Source organism: Anoplopoma fimbria, chromosome 23 (assembly GCF_027596085.1).
Source record: "Anoplopoma fimbria isolate UVic2021 breed Golden Eagle Sablefish chromosome 23, Afim_UVic_2022, whole genome shotgun sequence".
Taxonomy (NCBI): domain Eukaryota; kingdom Metazoa; phylum Chordata; class Actinopteri; order Perciformes; family Anoplopomatidae; genus Anoplopoma; species Anoplopoma fimbria.
Genome location: NC_072471.1, coordinates 9,697,637 through 9,725,576, shown reverse-complemented (window position 1 = coordinate 9,725,576; position 27,940 = coordinate 9,697,637). Strand labels below are relative to the sequence as shown.

General features: G+C 40.1%; 1 protein-coding gene across 1 annotated transcript; it reads right to left on the bottom strand.

Annotated features, from left to right (window-relative positions):
• Window positions 1-439: 439 nt before the first annotated feature.
• LOC129112763 (ninjurin-2-like) lies at window positions 440-22,542 on the bottom strand. The gene is made up of 4 exons (XM_054624983.1): window positions 22,447-22,542; window positions 1,687-1,823; window positions 1,391-1,470; window positions 440-609 (listed from the first exon to the last, which is right to left on the bottom strand). The coding sequence occupies exons 1-4, from the start codon at window positions 22,540-22,542 to the stop codon at window positions 440-442; spliced, it is 483 nt and encodes a 160-aa protein (XP_054480958.1).
• Window positions 22,543-27,940: the final 5,398 nt, after the last annotated feature.

Sequence of the window (27,940 nt, the reverse complement as noted above, 5' to 3'; positions counted from 1 at the left end):
GAAAAAAAAATGAAGACTCTGAATACCCTAATCTGTTTATTATTGAGAAAAAGACTGGCAGACCTGTCTTTGTGCTAAGCTAAGCTAACTGGCTGCTGTCTGCAGCTTCATATTTACCTCACCGACATAACAGTGGAAATTTGCTTCCATATATGTATATTATAAGTGTAGAGGTGTGTCACGCTACAGCAAAATACATATATTTTGTTTCACGAACACGCATGATTGGATTAAAATTAGAGCTGCCTCCACATGTGTTTGATTTCAAACGTTGGTACTTTGGCATCAGCTGGTTGTCATATCAAGAATGTCATTATGACTTTTCAAGGCAGTTTTCAAAAACAAATTCCACACAAAGCAACTTTAAACATGTACGTTAATGTTCAGATTTTGTGCCTGAATGTACATACAGTGTATGAATGCGTTATCTGCCATCAGCCTATAGAATGAACCGCTGAAGCAGCCATCGCAGGAAGCAGCTGCGTTGTGTGCCGAAGGCGGATTTGATGATGTTGACGATGAGGGTGAGGAAGATGATGCCGGTGGTCAGATTGTTCAGGAAGTTTAACAACCGCTGACAAGAGGGGAGGAGGGTCAGCTCACAACGAGCTGCACACACACACACACACAGACACACAAACACACACATACATTACCCACAGACAGAAACACACAGAAACACACACACACACACACACACACCTAGTTGGTCCCTTGGCCCAATCCATTCATCCTGTATATAATCAGAGTACAGAAATACTGCAGTTGATTAGTACTTTAAGTAGAACGATGAGTCACTGTTTCTGTTTCGTGTGTGTGTGTGTGTGTGTGTGTGTGTGTGTGTGTGTACATAGTCCGGTCCTATGTTGAATGTGTCAGACTCTTTCCCTTCTTTCCAAATAAGTCTACATATTAGAATCATTGCCTACGTCAGGGAGTCAGAAATGCATCCTGGCAAAGAGGCCGGTGCGCTCCATCCCAAAGACGGAGATGAAGATGTTGGTGACAAAGACGAGGAAGATGATGACGGTTGTGGTGTTGTTCAGGATTTCCAGGCGCTTCTGATTGGCCTCTTCAGTTATGTCTCGCCGAGCTGCAATAATGTACACACACACATACCAAAAATAACAACAAAACAAAAATAACAAACTACGCAAAAAAGGGCTCTGAAAACTGTTCCAATAGCATAAAGACTGTATTTGGTTGCTATGAACCATTTTCTGTAAAACACAAGACAAGCAAGTGACTGGACTTCAACCTGCACCAAGTGTTTCTTCACAACAAATCAGTAGTCTGTGTATTAGTGTGTTAATATGAGTGGTTAACAACATGTAGGATGGATTTCTGATTTATTTTAAGCCGACCAATGCTGTAATGTTAATTTGCTTACCAATGATGATGATCAGGACTCCAGCCACTATCTGGAGAGCCAGGGAGAAGGAGATGAGTGTCAGGACGGCAGCGTAGTACCTGAGGAGGAGAGAGACAGGCGTTATGTAATGTATTTTTATCAATAAATATAGTTTGAGGCGACAGTGAATGTGATAATTCATGAGTTTGAACCCTAATCATTTCAAAAAAATCATTTTCTCAAAGACAAAGAAACTTTTAACTAAATTTGCAGTTAGATCTTGCAGTCTTTCCTCTCCTTGGTCTCTCCTTCCCTCTCACACACACATGATGTACCTGTATCCAGCTCCCTGTTCGATGACCGTCTTCATGTGTGTGATGTTAGCCAGGAACAGAGCGATGTCCAACATGCCCTCAGCTGCCGTCTTCTTGGTGGCATACAGGTTCATGTTCAGGTTTGCGGGTGAACCTCCCTGAGAGACACAGAATTCATATTACGGATTTCAAGTGGTCCTTGTCATCCCAATGCACAGCGCCTCTATGGGTTCAACTGACATGAGAAACCCTGTGCAACTCTATGAAATCTTGAGAGGATAATTAATACGTTTCATTTACAAGACAGAAGGCAGAGGACAACAGGAGAAGGTGGTTGGAGAAAGAATAGAGAGTGGAGACTGAAGAGGACAGAGAAAAGTGAAAATTGGAGAACAGGAAAGAAGAAGAAAATCTCTGAGTAACTCTGCTGAGGTCAGAACAGGAGAGGGCAGCAAAGACCAAGAACACCACCGCAGGATCTTGCAGGGTAAAAGGCAGTCTGTCTGATTATATGAAGTGTCCAAGGCATAATAATAATTGAATTATTATTACTCTACATATATCATTGCAATAGTTTTTTCATCATTATTGACTGTATTGTATTGCACTAGGGATGAGATAAGCGTGTCTCTTATTTTGACAGCTCAGAAACAGATTTTTTTTTTCGTGGCTCATTTATTATAAGATTTTCTAAATGCAGCTCATTTTCCAGTGATTTGAAGTTTTTAGAATGATAAAAAGCTGGACTTTGTTGCACATCAGATAGTTCCCAAACCAACTGTGTGTATGCATTTCCCCATGTGTGTGTTAAAGACAATATTCCTGTTTCCCCAACACAATTATTAGCATAATGTATTTTTTGCAACTTCCCAAAACGTTTTTCAACATATTTACATAATGCCTTATTATGTCCGGGATCAACATTTTTCTAGATCTAATTATTGCTCTGCTATAGTTCATGGATTGCAGACGCACATATTGGATTACTTAACGCTGAGCTACAGACTAAAACATTCTGTCAGTAAATGGATCATTTTACCCCAAGGTGTGTCAGTGCAGTTTGAAACAGTACATTCTGTTCCACGGAAACAGAGATGTGTTGAGGGGAGACGTATAGATCATATATGTAAAGCCAATCATGTAGACACCAGGGACATACTGTGCTTCATGACCTCATTCTGCTGTAATGTGCTTTACTGCTCTAAAATAAACAGAACATTGACGCTGTGCATGTACAGTAATTGTTCAAACATGCAGCTTCTCCATGTGTGCTGCCTCTGATTTTATGTGGCACTTTTGCCCTGGTGTAGGGGCGACACTTCATACGGACTTGTTCATGTGAAGTATACTGAGCCCCTTAATAGTCAACAAAGTTCATTTTTTGCTGTTTCAGTTGTTGTGACAACACCGAGGTGAATGTAAAAAGTGTTTTCGTGGGCTGAGATCATGTGCCTTTGTTTCTCCCTTGTACTCTGAAAATCTTGCGGACAGAAACTTGGCAGGTGTACTTTTGCAACAAATATTTTCCAGTGTTCATATGAGGTCAAAGTCTTATCAGAACGGTGCCTTGATTTCTGGAACAAGACGTCCATGTTGACATTTTCACATGTAGGTTTTGGACTCTCCAAGTGCCACAAAACCAGAACCAAAACAAACCGTCCCTCTGCGTAAGAGGAAAAGTCTGCTTTTTGGGGGTATTTTCGGATAACCTGCACTTTGCACTTTATCCAAATGTTTACTAATCCCCGGGTTAGATTTAAACTCTGAATAATGATATTTCTTTGGAGGACAATTAACCCCGTCCTGATGCTCTGATCCCAACACACGTGATATATTTTTCCATATTTCCATACAGCCTGTGTTACAGTTCAGCTTGATCCAGACTGGATTAATCTCTGAGAAAGTATGAAGCAATTCCTAGAACTGCAAGACTGTCAAAACACACAGAACACGTGTTCCGAGCCCCTGTGAATGTTTTGTGTGTGTGAGAGACGGGGAGGAGAGAGAGAGAGAGATGGAGGGGAAAACAGAGAAAGACAGAGAGGGAAAAAAGAGTCAGATATAGAGAAGGGGAGAGAGTGAGAGAAAAAGTATGTATATGTATACTGGCATGTTTCCATCTTTTCTCCTTTCGGGACTCATGTGGTCACAATTTATCAACATCAGCTTTGGGCAGGCCGCCAAAACACACACTCACACACACTCACACACACTCACACACACACACAAAACACAATCAAAACATTGGAATGGCCTACATACAGTTTTACGGACCATGTGTGTTCACTTAGTTTAATGTCTCTCTAAATGTACTGACTGCTTTTATCATGCTTAATATGAACTTATCTGCTTTTATGAAATTATTATTTTCTCCTTTGTTGGATGTGGTCAGCAGGGTTACACACATGTATCTTCAGAAACAAGCGTTTGGCCTCAGGGTGAAGTTATAAAAGTCCAGCGTCGACTACCTGGCTCAGCTTTTGCTTTTGAGGAATAAGAAAAAAAAATGGTTGTCTGTAATGAACCACCATTTACAACTTGTTTTTCTAATTATTCAACAGCTACCCTCATTATACATTAAACAGATACAGGAGCTACAGCATATTAGTGCTTCATTGTTCTGAACTAACTGGACATTGTCCCATCGTATGGTGTTCTGCAGATTTGGAGGTTTTTCTCTGAGGACTGATACTTAGCAGCAGTCAATAAACTAATTTAAAGCTTTGTTTTCATTGCTTATTTCTTAAAGGTTAAAAATACTGTAATAAATAATGTCCACATGCAATAAAAAGATGAAATGGGAACATTAGGCTGCTACTCAGCACCTGCAAAAAAATTCTGTAAGTGCGTTTGCATCATGGGATTGCTGGGAATAATGGACCTTATATTATAGCCCACTGTTTTTGAATATACTTCAGTCACATGGCTGGAATCTGACCTACTATTGAGACAATGATATAAATAAATAAAATAATAATAATTCAGATTCATGAATCAAAGTATTTGACACATTGAAGTTTTGATCTGATGATGGCATCTGAGAAAAAGTCACAGGATCATAAAAGTTACTACGATTCATCGTGAGGGCGACATGAATGACATGAAAGAAATTTCATGGCAATCCATCCTGTAATCCCTAGAGCCACTAACTATGAGTACTACTACTACTACTACTACTACTACTACTACTACTAAGAAGAAGAAGAAGAAGAAGAAGAAGAAGAAGAAGAAGAAGAAGAAGAAGAAGAAGAAGAAGAAGAAGAAGAAGAAGAAGAAGAAGAAGAAGAAGAAGAAGAAGAAGAAGAAGAAGAAGAAGAAGAAGAAGAAGAAGAAAGAAAGAAAAGAATTTTGCAAATTTTTTTCCCCAGTGTTTTTTGTGGACATATGGTATTTATAAAGTTAACGCTTTCCATTCCTGAAATTCACTGATGCACAACCCAAGAACCACTACCATATCACATAATGTACACAGACACACATCAGCTCTACACACATTAAAACACATATTTGTATTTGTTGATCCCCATGTACACAATAACATATTTGTGCCAACAATGTGCACAAAAACAACCAAAAGTCTTTACACCTCTAATTCCACATAAACACACACAAATATACACCAGACCACATGGGCCCCCCCTCAGGAAGTGCTCCTCCCCTGGATTTCTATTGGTTGCCATTATGACCAATAGGAAGGGAAGCCCAACTAGGAGAGGAGCTCTGGGTTTCTTTTAATGTCTTATTTTTACTGTCTCCCCGTTGCTCCGTCTGTCTGTCTGTCTGTCTGTCTGTCTGTCTGTCTGTCTGTCTGTCTGTCTGTCTGTGTGTCTCAGTGCTAGCCTCCTTGACTGGGTTTCTTTGTTTTTCATCTGCGTTTTTCCAAAGCTCTCTCTGCCTGAAGGCATCATCTTTCTGTTTGGTTTTTATGTGACTGCCATTCAGGGTGAGGGAGCAGAAAGAAAGCAGAAAAACAGATTAAGAGAAACAGATAGTGACACAAAGAAGAGGAGTCAGCATGTCGGGGGGGAAGAGAGGCAGGGACAAAGATATGAGATGGGTTTTCTCTTGCTGACTTGACTGGCAGCAGAACTGGGTCTGACTTACTACTTACTCAAACCATCTTGACCGTAAACATGCCTGTGTTTTTGTCTTAAACTAGGAGCAGGCAAGAGAGAATGAAGCTTCCTACTCAGTAATTGAGATCCATGGTTTGACGCAAACGCACAATGTCTCAATCACAGGTCAGTTGGTGCTATTTAATGATACAATTCATATTTTTATGCAATATTTTTTTTAAAGAAATAGCTAGTTATTCCTTTTTTTATACAGGAGTTTTCATTGTTAATGGTGTCGTCAACTTTTCTGTGAAATTACATACACACCAATTTGGGATCCAAAGGAAACAATGCATGTATGAACTTTACGAGAGTTGTTGGACGACAAAGCCGACTGTCTTCTTCACGCCTTGATTAAAACAACGTGATGCGATGCTTGTTTGGCTGCACCACAAAGATGCGCCAGTTACTGGTCTTCTGTCGCATTTCTGACTGATGCTCCAGATGTGTTTGCTTCCCCCAGTGTTCATTACATGAATCTATTTGAATGTAACTCAGGACCTTTTTTAGTCAACCAGGCCTGCTGGTACCACCAGGTCATACCACTAGAAAGATGCACTCAGTAGAGTGGCTGAGTAGTGGCGAGGTACTCAGCAGTGTGTTATAGTTATAGTGTACCTATAGTTGTTAGCTGAAAGCCAAAGACACCGACCAAAACACTAAAATTAGCAAACTGTTTCCCCACATTATGTCTCAGGCAGCAAAGCGATGCACTCAGCTGTGTTATCATTAGTGGCCCCTACTTAAGAGTAGTGAGTGAGAAGTTGGAAGTCCGTCAATGCTAGAATAAAACAATATAAGTATATATAATATATAATATTTTAAGTTTGCTTCAGCAGAATGCCAGATTAGCCCTGGACAGACAGGGAGATGCACACTCACGGATACACACATGCCAGCGACCAAACACAGATGCACGACCACATGATTCTCCGCCAAACATCCCCTCCTGGCATTGTCTGTGTTTGTTTGTTTTAAGGACACGGGTCAGCAGGTGAACTGCTGCTCTTCAGGTTATTTGTTTGTATGCATATGTGTGTGCTGATGATAGGAAGGGAAGGTGGGAATGTCAGTGAAACAACACATTATGTTAAGAGACAAACAAACAGTGGATACAACTCAACACATACGGACAACAACGAGCAAACTGAGTGAGAGTCAGAACACTTATTGGGTGAACTTTGAGATAGAAAAGAAAACAGGAAGGAGGCTGTTTTTTACACAGATGCACACACACACACACACACACACACACACACACACACCATTTATGTCAAGTCTCAAACACATGCAGTAGGTTCATAAATGACCCTTGATCTCTGCCCCTTGGCCAACTATCGTACTGACAAAAAAAACCTTAACTGTTTGTCTTTTTTATTAATTAAGGCAGATGCTGCATAATCTAATTGCAATAAGATGCTGGTCTTTACGTTTTGGTTGGAAAATGAGTTTCCATGGTCACACGGCCAATTATTTAATAGGCAAAACCCAAAGGCTGTCACATTATTGTAAGTCTCTCTAACAAACCTGTTTCCTGCTGAGTCATTTAGGTCACAACTAAATGAATCCACATGTTATGTTACTGTTACATCCTGGACCTTTTTGATCCTCCTATTTACTATCACATAAACCATCACTTACTTCTTGACTTCGCTGCCTGCATGCTGCTTTAAAAACAGATAAGAAGGCTTAAAGAGAGACACAAAACCCATTAACTGATATGACACACACTTCATTCAAACCTCTTCTGTACAGAGAACTGTAACTGACAATCAAAGGAAATAGGCTGAATTAAATATATATTTTTTACTCTATTGCAAACATTGTATTTGTAAGAAACTCTTGAGAAAATGAAAAGATGCAAAAACAGGAAAGCATCAATATCACACTACACACTGTACACGTGACAAAATAAGATCATAATAAGATCTTTAACCACCTTTCTGTTAAATATGTTCTCTCTCTTTACATCTTTAATCTGTCTCTTTACTGATCCTCACTTTGCCTGTTTGTGATGATCAAAGTGTCACACTCCTCCTCCTCCTCCTCCTGTTTACCAATGGAGAGAGGCTGTTGCACAGCAGGATGGACACCTCAGTAATTGCTGGGCAGGATGTACTCAAAAATCCATGTGTGTTTGTGTGTGAAGGCCATTAGAGAAAGAGAGAGAGAGAGACACCATTTAAAGTCCGGGTAAAGCAGAATGTTAAAGCGCATGCCATATGCTAACTTGAATGGGGATCAAATAACTCCAGTGCATCAACAAGCCATGATTTCAGGCCTTCCCTAAAAAATCCTGAACACAAAAATTTAGTCTGTTTTAGAGACTTAACAGTTAAGACACATAAATACAGTTTTCAGGTACTTGTACTTTATTTGACTATCCTTTTTCTGCTCCTTTAAAGTTCTACTCCACTAAATTGCAAAAGGAAATATTAAGATTTTTGCTTACATATATTTAATTGTCAAAGATTTAACTACGTATTAATATATAAAGTAGTTTAAAAAATAGCTCCACCTTGACCAGCTTCATTCAAATCCATCTTACACATATATGCAGCAGTGATAATAATATTTAACAATATTACTACGGCCATTCTGATGCATAATGAGTACTTGTCTGTAAGAGATGGAAGCATTGGGAAAATGAATAACCTACTCAACCTCAGGGACCCTTGACCTTTGACCTCCCACCCACACTGGGGAGACGCTTGCCCACACACAGACCCCCACACAGCGCCGCAATGTCAGCCACAAGCACCAAAAAATGTGAACTATGATTCAACATGACACATGCAGGTACAGAGTAACTGCTCCATTTGACCACATGAGTGTGCATTTGTGTGTTTCTCTGTGTGTGTGTATGTGTTAGTGTGTGTGTCTGCATTTGAACTTCCATCTGCTCTCTGTGAGTAGGAGAGAAAAAGTGGCACTGATCTAATATCAGTTGACTCCCTGCATTCCTGACCATGAACACATGGGGAAATAGAGTTTCAGATATAACTCCACCAGCTGGCCCTTCTGGCCCTGCAGGGCATACCACGGAAACCTTACAAAGGGTCGCATATTCAACTGGCAGATTTTTAAAATATGATATTATTATTTTTCATTATTTTTATATATTACCTTTGATTCTTTCATTACAACCTGGGTCTTATTTTTGGTCGCTTTGCAGTATTAATCGGATTGTAATCACTAAGTAAATTGATATCATCTGGGCAATATCAACAAAAATAAAGCTTACAGGGCAAGAAGCAGTCAGACAAATGTCTTTTATCTTTGTCAAAACATGCTTGCGTTGGGTTTTTACCTCCAATACATTGAATTACATGATTTAGACCATTGGCTTGTTTTTATCAATCTGTATCACTAATCGTATTTCTTGCATTGTCGGACTTTGAATTTATTATAACCATTTAAAATAATAAACCGAAAATGATCCTTTTACAGAAAACAAAATTGATTAAGACATATATTTGGGTTTTGTGTTAAAACAATCAAATCGGATTAATGCACACTGTGTTTAGGGAACTGTTGTTTATAGCATGACAGAAAACTTTGACACTAGCTACAGGTGAAGGTTGTGTGTAGTTGTGTGTGTGTATGTGTGTGTAAGGGGAGCCCATAAACACCTGGTTATCCTCTGACGTCAGCCGCGCTGGAAGAGTCTGTTGCATAAGAGGTTGACATGTGTCGCGTACTGTTATAGCATCCTTTGGCATGCTAAATACCCTTTTTAAAAATGTGTGCCAGATGTGTGTGTGTGTGTGTGTGTGTGTCAGGTTAAAATGGGTGTGTATTACATGCCGGTAGCGTGTGCACAGTCGGTGTGTTCTGCCATGGCAACATTGCAAATACACACACATAAACAGATACGTTCTTACTCCTTCAGAGGCCGATTTCTCTAAGGTTGCCACTTTGGTTAACTTCAGTGTTGACAAGCAGGAATGATAAGTATGCACAGCAATAGTTAGAGCACGGCTTCCTGGCAAATTTAAATCTCTTGAAAGTAAAGCTCAGTCAGACTAGCGTCAAGGAGACGTCGTATGAGGCTGATTATAATGACGGAGGATTTAAACTAATAGCTTCAACATACAGTGTGGCCTTGTACTGCAGCTTTTGCTTCAATTTCAAGGGAAATGTGGAAACCTCATATTACCCCCACACATACATAAGAGTGCATTTATGCTACCGGGTACAGCACTTAACAAACAACAAAGAATTTGTACTATGGCTCGGTTTATCAAACATGTTGCAACTGCTTTTCACATGCATCAAAGGTTTCTCTGTTAAGAATCTCATTCAACAATATTCTGCATTATTTTTAACTTCATCCACGATATAAGCAAGCACATGTCCAAAGCTTTATGCGTGTCTGCAGCTGATTTGATTTTCATGCACATAAAATCAAATTCACATGCTTTAAAACGTGATTTCAAATTGGAAAAGTCCAATTCCACTTTTGGCTTTTAGCCTGTAACAAAAATAGCAACTTTTATAGGGAAGAAAAAAAGTTACAAACCGTGGACAGTAATTCTTCAAGGCTGGATGTAAATGTTATATATTTTGTATGTAAAATGGTAGCACTGAAATGTCACATCTTCAATTTTTTTGTAGATTTTTACAAACATTTTGGTTTTGTTTTCAAGGCCTGAATGCCATTGTCCTGTCCTTGGCCCTGTTTAGATACTCTGTGTGTAGCTTAGCTAAACCCTTCTTGGACCAATCGCTCTGCTAAATACAAATAAATTATATTCATCTTCTCATCTAACTTCCAGTAACTCAACAAAGAGGCCTATCTTCTAAAATGTACTCCTTTAAGTTTAAATTATTTTTCTTCTTTAAGAAATCAGTCTGAAATTGTTTGTTGCTGCTCCTTCTTAGAGCTGTTATTTACAACCACTTCCAGAATGATTTGGGGAGTTGTAAAATTATGCTACTGTTGAGTGTTTGTTTTAAGTTTTTATTGCAGGGAGGTCATGTTTGGAAAGCGAGCAGCCTAATGTCAAATTGTCTTTGTGAGGACAAAGACAGTAGCAATATCTGGAATTCCTTGTGTTTCTTTGTGGTGTTTAACCTGTCATAAAAAAGTGAATGTGGGCAGGCACTCTGTGAACCACAGACACATAAATCATTTTTCAGTAATAAATTAGACCAAATCATAATTTTACACTGTCATGCTGCCATCTTTCAGGAGAACGGTGAGTTGCTCAATGACCCTTGAGGGGTGCAGATGTTTGCTCCTGTGGAAGCTGGTTGCAGACTTTCCCTCTGAAGGAATGTTGTCTCTAAACATCGTTTTTACTCCGCTGCTGCAGCACACGGTTCATTTCAGAGGGAAATACTGCATGAAACAAGGTTCAGATCATGAGATAGTTAAACGTCTTACAGAAGAAATAAGCTAAGGAATGTTCTTAAAACTGTTCACTAGTATTCTTCACAGCAATGCTGCAGCGCTGCATTTTACCAGGATGACAAACGACAAACATACGTTACGGTTAAAAGTTTAAAACTGCAACAGAATCTGTTGTTATTTTTTGTTTTTGTGCAACTTTGCAGGCAACATTCAAATAGAGAGGATGAGGTATTGCATTAAACTGTGGTTGACTGACAGACATAATCTCACGTAATATTATGATCACATGAAAATATCACGGCAACTAATTTTGTGTGTGTGTGTGTGTGTGTGTGTCTGTGAGAACCAAACTCAATGAAACATCAAAAACATCAACAAACTTGATAAATAGTTAAATGATGAATCATGTAAGCCTTAGAGCAAAGAGTAACAACCCCTGTGATTACACAACGTGTCCTGACAGTGTTTGCGGCTGGACGTAATTATAATTCATTGATCCGAAAAGTCAGTTTGCCACAATATGAGTGCGAGTGTATCCTGTATCCAAAACAAACACGAGCAGAGGAGCGTGGGAGGGGCACACCGCTGCAGGATGCGTGTGTGTGTGTGTGTGTGTATATATTGTATTCTGTACTGTAAATAGCTGTCCAGTACTGTGCACGTGGCTGTGTTTTGGAGTTGTGCCTGAAAGGCTGAGGTGTGGTGTGACTCAGTCTGATGAAAGAACATTAAGATCACTTTTTTTTTGTGATGTTGCTGCCTCTTTCTCCAGTGTCGTTTTTTATTTTATTTTTATTATTCCACAGATGAGCCAAAGCCTGTTTGGAGTTATCAGCCCCCCCACACACACACACGCCCTCAAGCTTTCAGGCCTGGGCCATGTGTGATTTCGCAGGACATTCCTCCTGGAGGCTTCCTGGCTTTTAATGGTTCGGCCTTCATCGCCATCCACAACACACACACACACACTTCCTTCCTCTGTGTTTTTGTGCATGTGGGTATTACCCATTTCCCGAGTTCCACGAATGTTGCTGTTTTGTGCCAAAGCTGAATCTCAAATCTTGAGACATTCAAAGAGTTAGACAGATATAGACTCTGCCTGGGGTTGAAAACATGTGGAGAAAAGAAAAGAAAAAAATGAAAATGAAAATCGAGAGTGGAAAGATTTTGTTTCTGTATTAGCAACAGATGCATTCTACTGAAGAGTTCAGGGATCTTTTATCGATTGTGATAACAAAATCACAATCGATAAAAGATCGAACATCAACTGTGAGTTTTGGAGAAATTTCAGGATTTAAGGGGCACTATAACAATATTTTAAAGGCCTTATATCAGTCATAAAGATACAAAGGCACAACAGATCACTGTGTGTTTTCAGAGTCAATTACATTTCCAGTGATCAGAGAAAATTACTCAAACTGAAAGCAATCTCAGCTTGGGCTTTGAGATTCAATCTTTAAAGAGAAAGGGAACATTACAAAATGTTTGATATACTCCATTCCAGTAAAATGATGTGCAAACATACATAAATGGCAATGGTGTTTGTTAGGGAATATATGTTTAAAGTAACCAACCCAGCCTCTAGAGATCATAGTTAAAACTGGGAAGGTATGAGCTTTTACAATGCCGATGTGCCCTTGAACAAAAGACTGAACCCCCACCAGGTTTGGAGGTGTTTATCTTCTTCTTCTCAGCATGAATGGTAGTAAAATATATTTTCTGACCTGTCCTTAGATCCCCTTCAACACCCACTAAATACACATATGCACGCCATGTTTGTGCATAAGAAGTCAGATAAACAGCACTATGGTCCTTTGAAGGTGGCAGTTGGACATGTCCATCCCTGCCAGCACATTGTTTACTCGAGGTGTGACAGGTGGAAATCTACTGAAGCCAAAGGTTTTACAGGTGTGACGTACGCCCAAGTTCACAACAGTCACCTGCACCCGGGATGCCGGCTCAACCAGTCAGATATGACCGACTCTAGCCTTGTTCTCTCTGTGAATACGTACATAGATATTGTACATACACATGAACCTGTCCTTAATTCTGTTGCTTTGTGAAACACAAGTCAATAGATGTGCGTGCATGAGGATAGAAGATAGCAGTGAGGACATAGAAAACATGTTTTGTATCTATTTATTTGTCAGTGATGCTACAGGAGTAAGCTTGTCACGAGTAAGTGATGTATGACAGGATGTATGTACTGTGTGCATGAATAAACATTTGCACACACACACACACACACGCACACTCTTCCTAATCTCAAGAGGTACCTGCACATAACATTCCCATGATGTTGCAACTGTCCACATTGCTCAGTAAACTCATGTCACTTCCACACACATGCACACAGTGTTATGACTATACGACAGCAAACCATCCTTTGTCCCATTTTGCACACGCACAATAAAACCCTCTTGTGTAACAACTGTATTTCAGTAGCCTATGTACACCCACAGGGAGGTTCATTTACAACTGTAATAAAAACCATAATAATACTCTTAAATGTAATAACTGTATGGCCAATACGGTGCTATCAGACGTTCAACGCAGCTGAGGTTTACATACTGTAATCACAGTGAAGAACTTATGTTATGCAACTTTTACCAGCACACGTGTGCTAAAAGGAACAGATGAAAACTGGAGAAAATCACAGCCTAGCTGCCTCGTAACCACAATAGGTATTATTGCTGTGGCAATGTGGTAATGATCAACATGGATCTAAGACCCTATTTGATCAAAGCTACTTCAACAGTCACGCGTGTGATTTCAGATAACCACTGTACCACTGTTGTAGATTAAAGTGTTTAATCGTTATGGTGGATGTTTTTCCACTGAGACAAACATCTCAACGTCCAGTGCCAAGTCTGCTTTCACAAACATACAGTAGATGCACATGCTAACTATCAGTTTAGATCTACTAATTCAAATCCATTAAAATGTAATTTAAAGTTACCGTCAACAGCGTAATAACCGTCACATAGCTAACAAATAGATGAAGGTTAATGATTCAGTGCTAATCCAAACTTTGGGAGAGTGTTTGATTGTCACTGAATTTTGTTTGAACATAAACAAGAGTAAGAGTCTCAAGCCATGCCAGTGACTTGGTGAGGCTAATAATTAATGCTAATGTCCGCTTGCTAATTAGTCATTATCATAATGGCAGCATGATGATGTTTAGAGGTGTCATTTTTATCATGTCATCTCAGTTTAGCGTGTGGCGATGCTAACAAAATACAGCTGAGGTTGATTGGAATGTCATATGTTTTTGAGTAAGTATTGGATATAATCTGATGATGGCGCTTAATGAAAAGTCAGGGGGTCAAAGTTATTATAATTCATCCTCTTGGGACCATGAATGTCTGAACAAAATTTCTCTGCAATTCATCCCAGATATTTAAATACAAAAACATTACAAGCTGCTGGTGGAACTAAAGCTAAAGCTAGGGGAGCATACATTCACTGCATCCTCTGGGGACCTTGCATATCCGTGGCAAATTTCATGGCAATTCATCCAATAGTTGAGATATTTCCCTCTAAAACACAACATAGTGTGTGTTTATGGCACCGAGAAGAGGCGAATGACTATTTGTCTTAGAGAAGTTATTGCTGTTTCATAGCGGAGGTCAAAGGGTACACGTATATTCAAGTAACACCCCCCCAAAAAACACAGAGGCACAAACATAAATAAGATATATCAGTTAAGGTGGCTTAACCTCAGAAGGGGCTTTTCTCTTGGTCCCCAGAGGCTCCTAAAGATGATGTATATATTTATACAGAGCAGTCATGGGGAAGTTTTAAAATACAAGATGGGAGATTAGTGCTACATGCTTGTTTAAATTGTAGCTATAGCATACAGTTATGCTTATAACTGACAATTAGCAACTTTATGGCCATGGCAATGTTCTTTGAAATGCCGTCTAATTTTCTGTCCGAGATTTAAAGCTAACCTTTTCCCTGCCTTTTTTAAAATAAAACATGTATGAGAATATATTCAAAATGTGTGTCTAAATATGCAATTATTTTCCTCAAATCAATCTAACACTAATGACTATAGAAAGTGTATTCCCTTCACGGAATGTCTATGCCTTCGTGGTTTCACACAGAGGACAATTAATAACAGAGAGCTTTTGTTTCACTGTCAGTCAGCGTGATCTCATTGTGTGGAAATCAACAATAGTCCCATGAGCACCGCAGGCACCGGGGGGGGGACATCAGCAGCCGAGACTGGATGAGGTAAGACAGAACCCTTACCCACCTCCTATGCTCGTTCTACCACCTCGTCTCTCCTGCCCTGCTTCCACTTTTTCCCTCCAACACATTTAAAATCACAGATGACCTCACACAGCTACATCATTCTATGGCACTGACTAAAATACAATTGAAGTGATGCTGAAACGTGTCTGACTCCTGCACACAAAACAGACATACAAGCCACATATTTACATGTTCACCAACAGATACTGTATATGTGTATACTGGACAGTTCATACGTACTCACTCTGGTGAGACTGACCAGAAATATAAACGTCTGGGATCTTTCCCTCACACGCTTTGCCTTATCTGATGACCCAACACTTTTGCTGGAGAGAATTAAATCATAGAGCGAGGTCTGTATTTACCTTTAGATTCACATAAACACACACATACATCCACTCCATACTGGCCAGCAGCCCGCTGCATAGCAAACACATTTTTATCAGCTAACACAAGAGGTCAGATTCTATGATTGTGTGTGTAACCCAATTACCTTCTTTTTCTTGATTTCTACAAGTAACCCCTCCAAGAATTAAATGAGAAGATTGGTATTAATGTTGCACCTTAGAAGCAGCTTTTAGTTAACGCACAGACTTTATGCATTACACACCCGCCGCACACAGCCTCTAAAGCATCGTACATGTTTACGACATTGCACATGTTTATTATTATTTCTATGTGTGTGTCTTTCCACAGATGTGTGGATGTGTCTCTATAAGCGTTTGGCTGTGATCCAAGCACACGCCACACTAAACTTCTATGCCTAACAGATTTAAAGGAAGTGTACGGCGAGTCAAACCATGCACAGTTGATAGGCAACACACAATTCTCTGAAAATGTGTACATCTTTATGAATTCTAAGAAAAAACAGCTATGTGCGTTTTTTTTATGAGCAGGGGAGGTATACAAAGCTATAAGGAAAGTCTGTAAATAGAGTGATTTACAGTCAAGTGGACTTGGATTTGAAAGTCTGTTGTGAATTTTTGAATTTTGTGTGAGTGTGTGTGTGTGTGTGTGAGTTAGTGTTGTGAGTTATAGTGTCCCAGCAGGAGAGGCTCGGCACTGGAGAGGTGGTTTCCTGTTCTTTCTTGGCACGTACTACTGGAACAAGTGGATAAGGAACAAAAGTGTGACACAATACTCTTGGCCTCACGCAGCCAGTGCAGTGATTTATTTCATGTGTAATGATCAGTTCGAAGTTTTAAAGATAAACGTTCGTTTGTTTGACAAATAATGTATTTTGGAAATACATCATGCTGAGTCTTTTTACTTGGAAATAACGTTTAAGGAGACGTTGGAGTCAAGATTTTAAATCCTGCTCAAGTGGAAGTAAAGGAGCAGACTTGTGCTTCATATCTGCTGTGTTTCACTCTGTGACACAATAATTGTGGGTTTGTCCAAGAGAGAGAGCAGGACACGGAGACACTGGTGTGTGTGTGTGTGTGTGTGTGTGTGTGTGTGTGTGTGTGTGTGTGTGTGTGTGTGTGTGTGTGTGTGTGTGTGTGTGTGTGTGTGTGTGTGTGTGTGTGTGTGTGTGTGTGTGTGTGTGTGAGTGTGATAATCTAATTGTACATATCTGGTGGGATCTTAGGTTTCGTCTGGTACCACTTGTCATGGCTCTTTTTGCACACGCTCAAAACCTTCTTAAAGTCTTTTCACGTTTCAGCACACACATGCACACAAATGGCATCCAACTGGGCTCTATTCCCGTAAAAAAGCTGTTTCAGATTCAAACCGAATCGGATGTCATTTCCCCCAAAAATGAAAAGAAAACACACCCTTCCCCCATGAGGCAAGAAAGAATGACAATCAAGAAGACGAAAAAGGGAGACAGGAGTGAAGAAAGTACATAAAAAGTAGAAAGAAAGATGTAAAATATCTACAAAGTACACTTTTGACTTGGCCATACACTAGAACATGTGGAAATATGATCTTTTATGATTTGGCCCTTCGTCCACCTTTCTACCGCTGTAAATATGTATAATATCACATGTAGATAGTAACACTTTTAGACACTTTTAACTTTAAGAAGTCAGTCGATTATATAATACAAGGTCTAACAGTGACATATGTTTCTGTTTCTGTAATCAGAGAAATTCAGGAGTAACAACAACAATGACATGAGAAAGAGGCCAGTAATCCAAACATGTTACTGGGTGTATTATTGGGTGTGTCAGTCCATCCATTCAACCACATTTTTGGAGGATTAGATCTTTCAGCAATCAAAATGTTGAGGTTTAGTTCTTAGCCTTAAAAAAAATAGTTTTGCTAAACAATCTCACCTCAATGTGCAGTTATAGACTTTTTCCAAAGCTTCCAACCGTATCACAAAGTCTTCAGCAGGTTGGAAGCTGCACAACAGCAACTGACAAGATTATCTTTTTACCTTAAAGCCAAAGGCGACAAAAAGTCCTAATAATAAAAATCCTACAGAGCACAACAGAACCATCTCCATAACAAATGAGGAAATTCAATATGATAATGAATGATGAGTGAAAGAAATTCTGATTGCAATCATTATATGATATATTCTGATTACAACTTGGAACAATCTGCTTATCTGGATATCAGCTACTATTGCACAATTCATACTCACACAGGACATATTCTTTGTCTGTCTTAATGTACAAAGAATGAAACATATATACTATAGTTTGGACATATGCAGCAAATATTGTTTTCCAAGTCTATAACACATTCATTTAAAGATGAGTGTCAGCTGAGTCTAGGATGAAAGTTCCCGGAATCACACACACACAGACACACACTCACACACACACACACACACACACACACACACACACACACACACACACACACACACACACACACACACACACACACACACACACACACACACACACACACACACACACACACACAGACTTTCTCGTACTTCACAGCCCCACTCAGAATGTGGCACCTGCCATTTAGGGGCCAAGAAGATGTTACACAGACACACACATACACATACACACACATGTAACGTCAAAGAGAGGCAGCAATGTATTCTAGGAGGTGAGAGAAATGGGAAGAAGATGAGAGGGATGGTGGTCATGGAGGGACACACAGCAGCAGACACTTAAACAGATGGATGAAAGAAAAGCTTTAGAGGTAAACAAGTTGTTATTCAGAGGAAAGATACAGACGGAACAGGAAAATAAGGTTGATTACAGTTGTAACAATTGTTATTATGACGCATGCAGATATATATTATTTTGATCATCATGTTATTATGATTATTATCATTGTCAGCATGAGTGACAACACCAAAAGTGCATCGAAAAGTTACACCAAATCATCTGTATCTCTGTGATATCGTTCTTATTGTCAACAAAAACAGTGTAAACCAACAATGACTTGACATGATTTGGACAGTAGGTATTGTCTGTGCATCCACATCTTGATATAGCTTATTCCCCTGTGCCATAGAGCTCCAGTGTTGTCCAAAAACAAATAATATTAACAACACATTTTTGTACTCAGTGAAACATTATTTCAATACCATGAACATAGGCTCTGTAGATTATTTTGAGATGATCCGAAAACTGAAAATTATCACTAGGAAATATACTCTACACATCTGCTAAAGACTTCAATGCCCAGCTGTTTTAGTCTATTATTTATCCTATTTCAAAAAGTTAAAGTACATATTCATAAGACTATATATTTAAAGATGTACATCTTCAGTAGGCTGCATCCCCTCTCTTTCAAAGGTAACCCACACTAGATCTTGTATGGAGGTAAGGTAAGAAGTTCATTGAACTTCTGAGGTGTGATGTACAGTCTGGGAAAAGAACACCTAGTCACCACTAGTCGGCATCTAAGCCTGACTGTAAGCCATATTGCATTCCATACATATTGCAAGGGAAGCACATTAATTGGTGACCTCTTTCACCAGATGATTATCTTTATTGTCTGCCTTCAGGCTATTTCACTGTACTGATTATCAGATGGAACACTTAAAGCTGCTGTACACAAACAAATACTACAGATAAGTGTGCTCATCTTTAAAGGTACCTTTTAACCACACAGCCTCTCCATGCTTGGAGAGGCTGTGTGATTCCTATTAATTCTGTGTCAGCGCTCCACGCCCTGTCGCTGTGCTCTAAGCATAGAGAGTGACTTAGAGGTGTAAAGCCTTCACACCATAGAAATAGATTCATCATGGCAGCTTCACACAGGCCCTGCTCGAAAACCTCATGAATCCATTTTCACCAAATGACATGCTTTCCTTTGGATTTAAGCTATGCTGAGTGCATTATGTCTTGATGTGGAGGAGATGTCATGAACTCAGACACTGAAACACATGTGAAAACACATGTCCAGCAGAACATGTGAAAATCCACCAGCAGCTAACTCTGTTTAAAGTCCTATGTGACATACAAGTGGGGCTTGGTATCATTTAAAAAACACAATTAAAATGACCCCTCTTTTCCCTTGATTTATCACAGTAAACATTGAAAACACGACTGTGTGTTTGCAATGACTTTTCAGAGCAGATACTGAGAGGACATTGTGGTAAATGTGTTTTTGTCAACCAAGTGGTTGTTTCTGCCATCAACAAACTATAAAATGAGACACATGTGATGCCAAAAAGCTTGAAGTGGCCCTATTATGCTTTTCCACTTTTTCCCTCTTCTTTAGTGTGTTATACATATTTTTTACATGTAAAAGGTCCGTAGAGTGTAAAACCTGAAGTTCACGCCTAAAAGGAGTTACCCTCCCCCTCAGAAGCTCCTGAGCTGCCTGAAACGGATCGATTGAATTCTCTCATTCACTTCTGTAACATTATGAGGTCATAATGTAAAACTCCTTCCTGGCTAATTTGGACCGCCCTCAAACAACAAAGAGAGAGACGGAGCTGAAGCTCCGGAGGAAGAGTTTGAAATGTGAAACGTTGACCAATCACAACAGAGTGGGCTAGCTGACCAATCAGAGCAGACTTTGCTTTCTGGAGGGAGGAGCAAGCGCTACAACGGAGCATTTCAGAGAGAGGGTAAGAAGAGGTGCTGCAGGACAGCCAGGATGAGAAAAGCAAGGCGGATTATGAGGATTAACGCATGTAAACATTGTAACTGTAACTTCAGATAAAAATTTGCACCAGGAAAATAGCATAATAGGACCTGTTTAAAGACCAGTGATTATTTTGCAATACCAGTGGCAGGTTTTAGATTGTAAAGAAAAAACATATGTATTTACAGAACGTGGCTGTTATTCTCACACTCTCACTGGTTCTTACTCTAACATACTGCACCACTACAACTGCTACATCTTAAACTATAAGTACAGGGGCAACCAGCCATCAATCCGTCTGTTAAAACAACATGGCAAAGACATATGTGTAATATAGTGATGATAACATCAATCAGGCACATACTAAACCGCTAGAGTCATCTGGCATTGACATGCAGGATGTGTATCATGCTGTGAGAGCGGTTTCTTAAACACACGTGCACATGCATCCAGTCATTTCCGCTTTCCTGGAGATCACACATTTCTCTCATCACCAGCATATAACTAAGTAAACAGGGTTGAAATAGTTGTGGTTAGGACTTGCCATCTGTGACTTTTAAACATTTACATTGTGAGCCACGTGATATATCATGACTGTCATAGCTGGTGGCTGATGGTGAGCAAATGGTGCTGTACTCTGTCAGCTGTTAATCTGTGATGAAGGGTGTAGCACCATTACTGCCAACAGTAATGGTGTTTCTTTATAATCACTAACGATCCATGTTATCCATGAATTGTAGTTCTTGCTAATTGCTGCTAAAACATACAGCAGCTACTGTGACAGCTGTCTGTAGTTATAGTAATCACTACGACAAATTATCCCCAACATTACAGATACACTATCATTTCATAAATGGTATTATTGCTGAAGGTCTCACTGATACACAAACGGGATTCATCAAATCTCCTGAGGGAAGTTCAGGGATTAGAAGTAACTTTGTGTTTGTGTGTTCAGTTAGATAAAATGAACAGAAAGAAAAAAAAGAAAAAGTTGAATTTATGGCGGAAATCCAGTTACTGAAAAAAACATAATTGTATATGCTTCTTGACCGACAGCAGCAAAACTGAACACAAAATATGTTTTGTTCTTGGTTTAGGTTTCATTTTACCCACAACCCTATAAAACACTGTGATTATGTATATTTAGTGTGGGTGGCCCTGAAGCAAATGTGACTTTAACATAATACATATATAATGTACACACACACTTACTCTTGAGTAATGGCACTTTGTTCACTGGAGACTGTGTAGCTAAATATACCAGTAACTGACAGCCCTGACACTGAAACAGAAGATGAATCGCAACAGACACCAGGAAGGGTGTGTGTGTGTGTGTGTGTGTGTGTTAGAGAGGCTGTGTGCATACCTATTACTGTAGTGAACGATGAGTCAGAGGATTATTTGAAGAAAGAATGCAATACTGTTTTGAAAACTCAACTAATAAAACAAGAACATTTGCTCCTTTAAAAATGAAATAAAATATGCCTGAAAATGATTACGCTGAAGAAAAAAAAAAAAAAAGCACCTTCTCAAAACCCCAACCCTACCTTGACCTCTTTTTCTTGGCATTAGTGAGTCCCTGCTCTGTTGACCACTTGCTGCATTAAAGGACTTTATTAGCCTTTGCACCTAGGCCCTAATTGATATTTGATGAATGTAGCGATCGTAACTCGGTCTCAGAATAGAGTCGGACACTCGGCTGAAACCCAGAAAAACCTCTGATCCTCAGCTCTCACATAGGCCGGACATACCGCAGCTCTGCGGCAAAGCTAAGACAGGAGCAGCAAATCAGAACCACGGAAAGGCCAGGACCAAGATGAAGGAAGGAAATAGTTAAGGGAAGAAGGGAGAAACAGAAAGAAAAAGAGATACAGAGGTCGCGAGGCCATTGCTTAACAGACAGAAAGATCCATCTATATTACAACGTCAATCCCATTTGTCTTCCTATGTCTGTCCCCTTTGTCTCTACCCGTCTCTCCATCTCTCTCTCTCTTTTTTTAACCCAGTTTTCTCGCTCTTTTCGGGTGCACTAACCTGCAGAGGGCCGCTGGCTGGCATGGTGGATCTCAGCGACGTCAGGTCGATGTCTCGGCCCGGCTCCCCTCTCTCTGTCTTCCCAAGTCCCTGCATAATAAGGCTCGAAGCAAGCAATGAAACCGAGAACACACACACACACTCACACACTCGCACACTTGAGTGTTACCCCCTCGGCGATGAAATTGCTAATGCGAGGGATGGCAGTGGTCGTTGTGAAAGGAAATGACCCTGGACGCCAGGCACCAAGCACCAGGCCAGACCAGGGATGACAGGCGAGGGACGAAACAAACGGCTTATTCACCCCATCCTGGTCTCCCCCGCTCTCTCTCTTTCTCTCTCTCTCTCTCACTTTCCAGTCTTCCAGCCTGTCTCTTTCTCCCGCCATTCTCCACCTCCACCAAATATAGCTTCTAAAAAATGCTTGAATACAAAATGAGCCATCACACTGAAAACCAGGCAAATATTGTCCGAGTGCTAGACTGTTTCCATATTTAAAGTTAGTCTTGTCCCTATCTATGACTCGATTTGAACGTCCAAACCGAAGCACACCAACTTGTGTCTATTTGCTCGTGTTTGCTAAACAACAACATTCTGCTGTATTTCTGTTAAGTTAACTGAGGTCAGACGTCTTCTCGTAAAAGCACTGAGGCTCCACTGTCAGGAGTTTATAGCTCTCTAAAAACAGGGGACCCCGGGCTCTGTAACAGGGACTGAAAGATGCCATGTAAATAGGAGACTGGCCGAGATATTTCAGGAGTGTGCGAGACAGATGTCTCAGAAATCTGGACAAATAAAGTCAAAGCTATCTGCATGGCTACACACCACTATAGGTGAGTAAAATATATTTTGTACTTTGCTGAGAGCAGTTATCAAGTCAGTGAAGTGACTCGGCCCATCCATGGATACAGCAGTATCTGTCCAAAGTTTGCTAACATTAGCCACCTTATGCTAATGGTCAAACCAGACCAAGTTAGGCTGATTTGAGCAATACATGTCGTACTAAAGGCTTCAAAGCAATGGGTGGCGGTAACTATGTCCAAGTTTTATATACAGTCTATGTGTAAAACAAGCGTAGCCTGACTGTAACTTACATTTACCAGCAGTATATGTGCTGGAAGCATAGTCCGCAGTGTGAGACTGGAAGAAAAATATAAAATGTCTTAAAAGATTAGGTTAAAAGGGTGAATGGCCTTTTGTAAAAGTGAGGAGTCATGGGAATCTGCGGCTGTTGACTTTGAAATCCGGCGCGGAAAACCAAAAGTTACCTGTCAGCATGAATGGAAAATCCTCTCCACATACAAATACACACAGGAATTCCTTGTTTCTTTCATACAACACATGCAGAAAAGTTTAAAGAGTAGAGTGAGGCTTTCCTTTCCTCTCTATCTCTTGTTCAAATACACACACATACAGAGTGTCCTGAGGGGGAAGGAGGTTGTCAACAGTGATTAAAAACACCACTGCAAGCTCATAATCCTCCAAAAAATGATCACCTCAATGGCAGGAATTTCATTAGGTTAAGTGTACAAGAACATAACATCACACACACACACACACACACAGCAAACCTTTGTCCCACTTTGTAAAGACGGGGCATCACAGCGGTTATTGGAATTATAAAAATGTATAGCTCTCCCATCTCATATCTATCTCACTTAATGGTACCGCATCCAGGCTTGTGGCCTTCTGAGATCATTACCTGTTGACAGAATTAAAGAGCACTGTAATTCATTTCCTGAGATAATGATTATATAGCTTAACATCCATTAGTCCCAAAACCTGTTTGAAGCATGCTCCAACAGAACACTAACATAAACTGTCATATACATCCATTGCATAAGCACAGATATACAGAACAACGTGTCTTGGATGTGAGCATTTTTGTCATAACTTCCAATAGGGGAAAAAAACTCAAAACCTGGACACAATTATTTTGTAGTATTCTTTCAGGACACAGCTTAAGAGACTGAGCTGCTTTCTATTTTCTCTCCAAAAGATGATGTGTTTGCTCTCCCCGAGCTCAAAAACAGAAATATCTTCCTTTTCACTTTTTTTTTTAGACATTTGCATTAAAAACGCTTCCAGGAACTGTCAGCTGACCCTGTCCGAAAAGTTATTTTGTTTTAGTGGTTTTCCAGAATTACACCTCTGGCGTCTCTCAGGGATTCAGCTGCACATAGTGGACCATTTGACTTCTGTGTGGATTGTTGGACTATTTGAGCAGAAAAATTCCAAGTTAATCCCTTAATGTGAGGTTAGAAACAAACCATCCTGCCTAAATATTTTTTTTCCTAGAAACAGGGTTTGAGTGAGTTTGACATGAGTTAACCTTTTCATTTTTTGGTTCCTAAAAACAGAGAGTCTTTAGAAGATGCCAGGTACAGCTTGCACTGATTTTTTTTTACCAGTTCTTCCGAGAAAGAATAACCGCTGTGAATATAAATTGTTTGAGCTTAACATCTTTACTCCCCTCCCCCTCCGCTTACAGAGACTTAAAGGATGATGTGTCTGACAGCTAAATGTGTACTCCTGCTCTAGAAAAGGTTACTCAGGTTTATACACGTCTGTAAACACAGTGAAGATGAACAGATACTGTGGCCGGTGGTTCATTAAGGGCATTCCTGATGGTATTTTTGTGTGTTTTTCTTTATTTGAAACTGTAAAGCCCATACCTATAATTTAGTTTATTCCTGGATAACATCATTGTTTCTAAAAAGTAAAGCCTTCAGGTTTTTTTGTGCTGCTTCTCCTCTTCATGTAGCAGTTTTACTTGACTGTAAACAAATTTGTGAGGTGTTGCGAAACACTGACAAGACCTGCAACACAAGCATTTTTTCATTTCAGTGTCGCTCGTGAATGGAGGCGAATAACTTTCATTTGTGTATGCGGGCTATTAATAGCAAGGCCTGAGCGGGACTCATTTTCATGCGGGGAGTTTCATGCCTCAGACCAGTTCACCACATACTATACTGGAGATATACTGAAGAAAAATGAACTGTTAGTGTCGTCTTTATCATGAGAAATCCTGCATGTCCACCCTTAACTGCCTTGTACTGCGTCTTCTTCACCAGCAGCAAACTGATCTTCAGGCTGCTCCAGCTTAGAGACTCCGGTAGACAACAAAGTGTCTCACACTTTGGTTGCATCACAACACACCACTTTGCATTTAAGAAAGCACTTATTCGTATAGTATACGTCATATGCCACAACGCCACACTTTTCCTTGACACTTGAAATTATATTTTGTAGGCAAAGTTAAATGTTATATTTTGTTTTGCACGCCTGACATCTTGCCGCGGCACACCTATCTCATCTCCAGCATCAATTTCTGGTGCTTGTTCTGTACCTTCACTCTCAAGCCGCAGGCCTGTTTTAATCATAAACAAGTTGCTGATTTGGCACATTTGGCCTCGTCGGCTTTTAGAAACTTTTCTTTACTCTGTTTTTTTCAACTTTTCCTTTTCTCCATCTTTAATTTTTTATCTACTTATTCCAAAGGAATTAAAATGAGCTGTGGCAACGTGTGACACTGTGTAATGATACTGACTGGGTTTGTCTTTGTCAATCTGTCTCTTTGTTGCATTCTCATTTTCTCTCTCTCGCTCTCTCTTTCTCTCTCTCACACACACACACACACACGCACACACACACACACACACACACACACACACACACACACACACACACACACACACACACACACACACACACACACACACACACACACAGATAGGGTTCAGCAGTACCAGGCTGCGCTGACCTCACGCTTTCTACCTCTGTCTGTCATACACACATGCACAGACAAACCCACATTAACCAGACAGTGCCAGTCTCTCATTCTGGCATAAATAAAAAAGCCTTTATGCTCAACATAATGATGCAAACACACACACACACACACTGACTCACAGCCACACACACTGACTCAACAGGTAAACAACCTCAAAGTTAACAGAGCCGTTGCGCACATCTAAGCGTCTGATAGCAGCTGATAACATTATCAGACCAAGCGCTCATATGTAAACACACATTGTCACACCCACATTCACATGCAATCATACACAAGTGAAGGAGTGGGTTACCGCTGGATGAGGGTGGATCTAACAGCACAGATCAGACATTGTTGCTCTGACAGGCGCGCAGGTGAACATGTGTTTTCATGTAGCTCACCTGCTCACCAGCCGGCTCTCTCGCTGCCATTTCGAGCCCTTTATGCACATTTTTTTACGTAAGTCCACATTTCTGCAGAAGATGCCTGAGGGAATTACCCACTGTTCATGGCGTTGTGACGCTACACATGGGCTTACCAAGGGAAGCCCAGAGGCATAAAAAGAAAGTTAACAAAGAGGCCTGGCATATAACATTTACACAAAAAACATTAACTTGAATTTAAACACAGGCTATATTAAAAACCTGGTTTATTCTTCAACCGTTTCTTTTCTTTTTGCTTATTGAAGCTGTTTTGACCAAACCTAATAAAAAGGTTTGACAATCGCCTCTCATCTCGTAAGGCAAGAGCCTGGAAGAAGTTCAAATCAGGGTGTGAGAACATAAAACAATCAATAATGTTTCCCATTTGTATTTAGCCCTTGCAGCCTCTCACACTCAACCGTGTACCAGGTGACGTCATCCAGGTCCCTGAGGGTCCAGGGCTTAAGGCCTTGTGCAGCACATTGGGATGGGGTCTTAGTGTGTGCGTGGCATGTCAACATTCTTTTGAGGATCCAAACTTACTTCGTTCTACTTCAACTCACTAAAGAGAAAGAATTAGGTGTAAAAACTAGATACCTTTAACATCACTATCATCATTAACAACCTGTTATTTAAAGGCCTAGTGTGCAGCATTTCAGCAGATCTGTTAGCAGAAATGGTATAAAATATTTATAACTATGTTTAAATAAGTGTATCGTCAGCTGAAAAGTTTTTGTCACCTTAGAATGAACTCTTCATATCTACATATGGAGCAGGTCCTCTTAACAGAGTCCAGCATGTTGCACCGCCATGTTTCTACAGTTACCCAGAACGACCAAACCAAACACTGGCTCACACAAGGGCATTTTGCATTTATTAAGTTACCTGCAGGCCACCATAGTATTCCAGCTATCGTCTGACTTCGTCTTAGCGGCTCACGTTACTTCAGACTTGAAAACGGAGGAGTGAGCGGAATGGCATTCGGTTGGTTGCAATCTGTAACCAAACCGCCAGATGCCACCAAATCCTACACACTGTGCCTTTAAGGTCTCAGGACTGCTTCGAGGAAAAATAGGTCAACGATAGATTCTTACTTATTTAAATGTGTGTCTGCCCTGGACCCCAGCTGCTCCCATTAAACTCTTTAATAAGAGGAGAACTGTAGGGCACCAATTTATGGATATTGGATGTTTCTGAAGGACATTTTAATAATTCAGTCACTGCGGGAGGGCTTTGATAAGACACAAATTTAATCACACATGCACATAGACGTGCACATGCATGATACTCAACCATCGAG

Excerpts from the sequence above, each read along its gene's own strand:
- LOC129112763 (XM_054624983.1), bottom strand. The coding sequence starts at position 22,542 with ATGCAGGGACTTGGGAAGACAGAGAGAGGGGAGCCGGGCCGAGACATC. Across the intron at positions 1,824-22,446 it reads CAGCCAGCGGCCCTCTGCAG|GGAGGTTCACCCGCAAACCT; the intron begins GTTAGTGCACCC and ends TGTGTCTCTCAG. Across the intron at positions 610-1,390 it reads AGTCCTGATCATCATCATTG|CTCGTTGTGAGCTGACCCTC; the intron begins GTAAGCAAATTA and ends GTGTGTGTGCAG.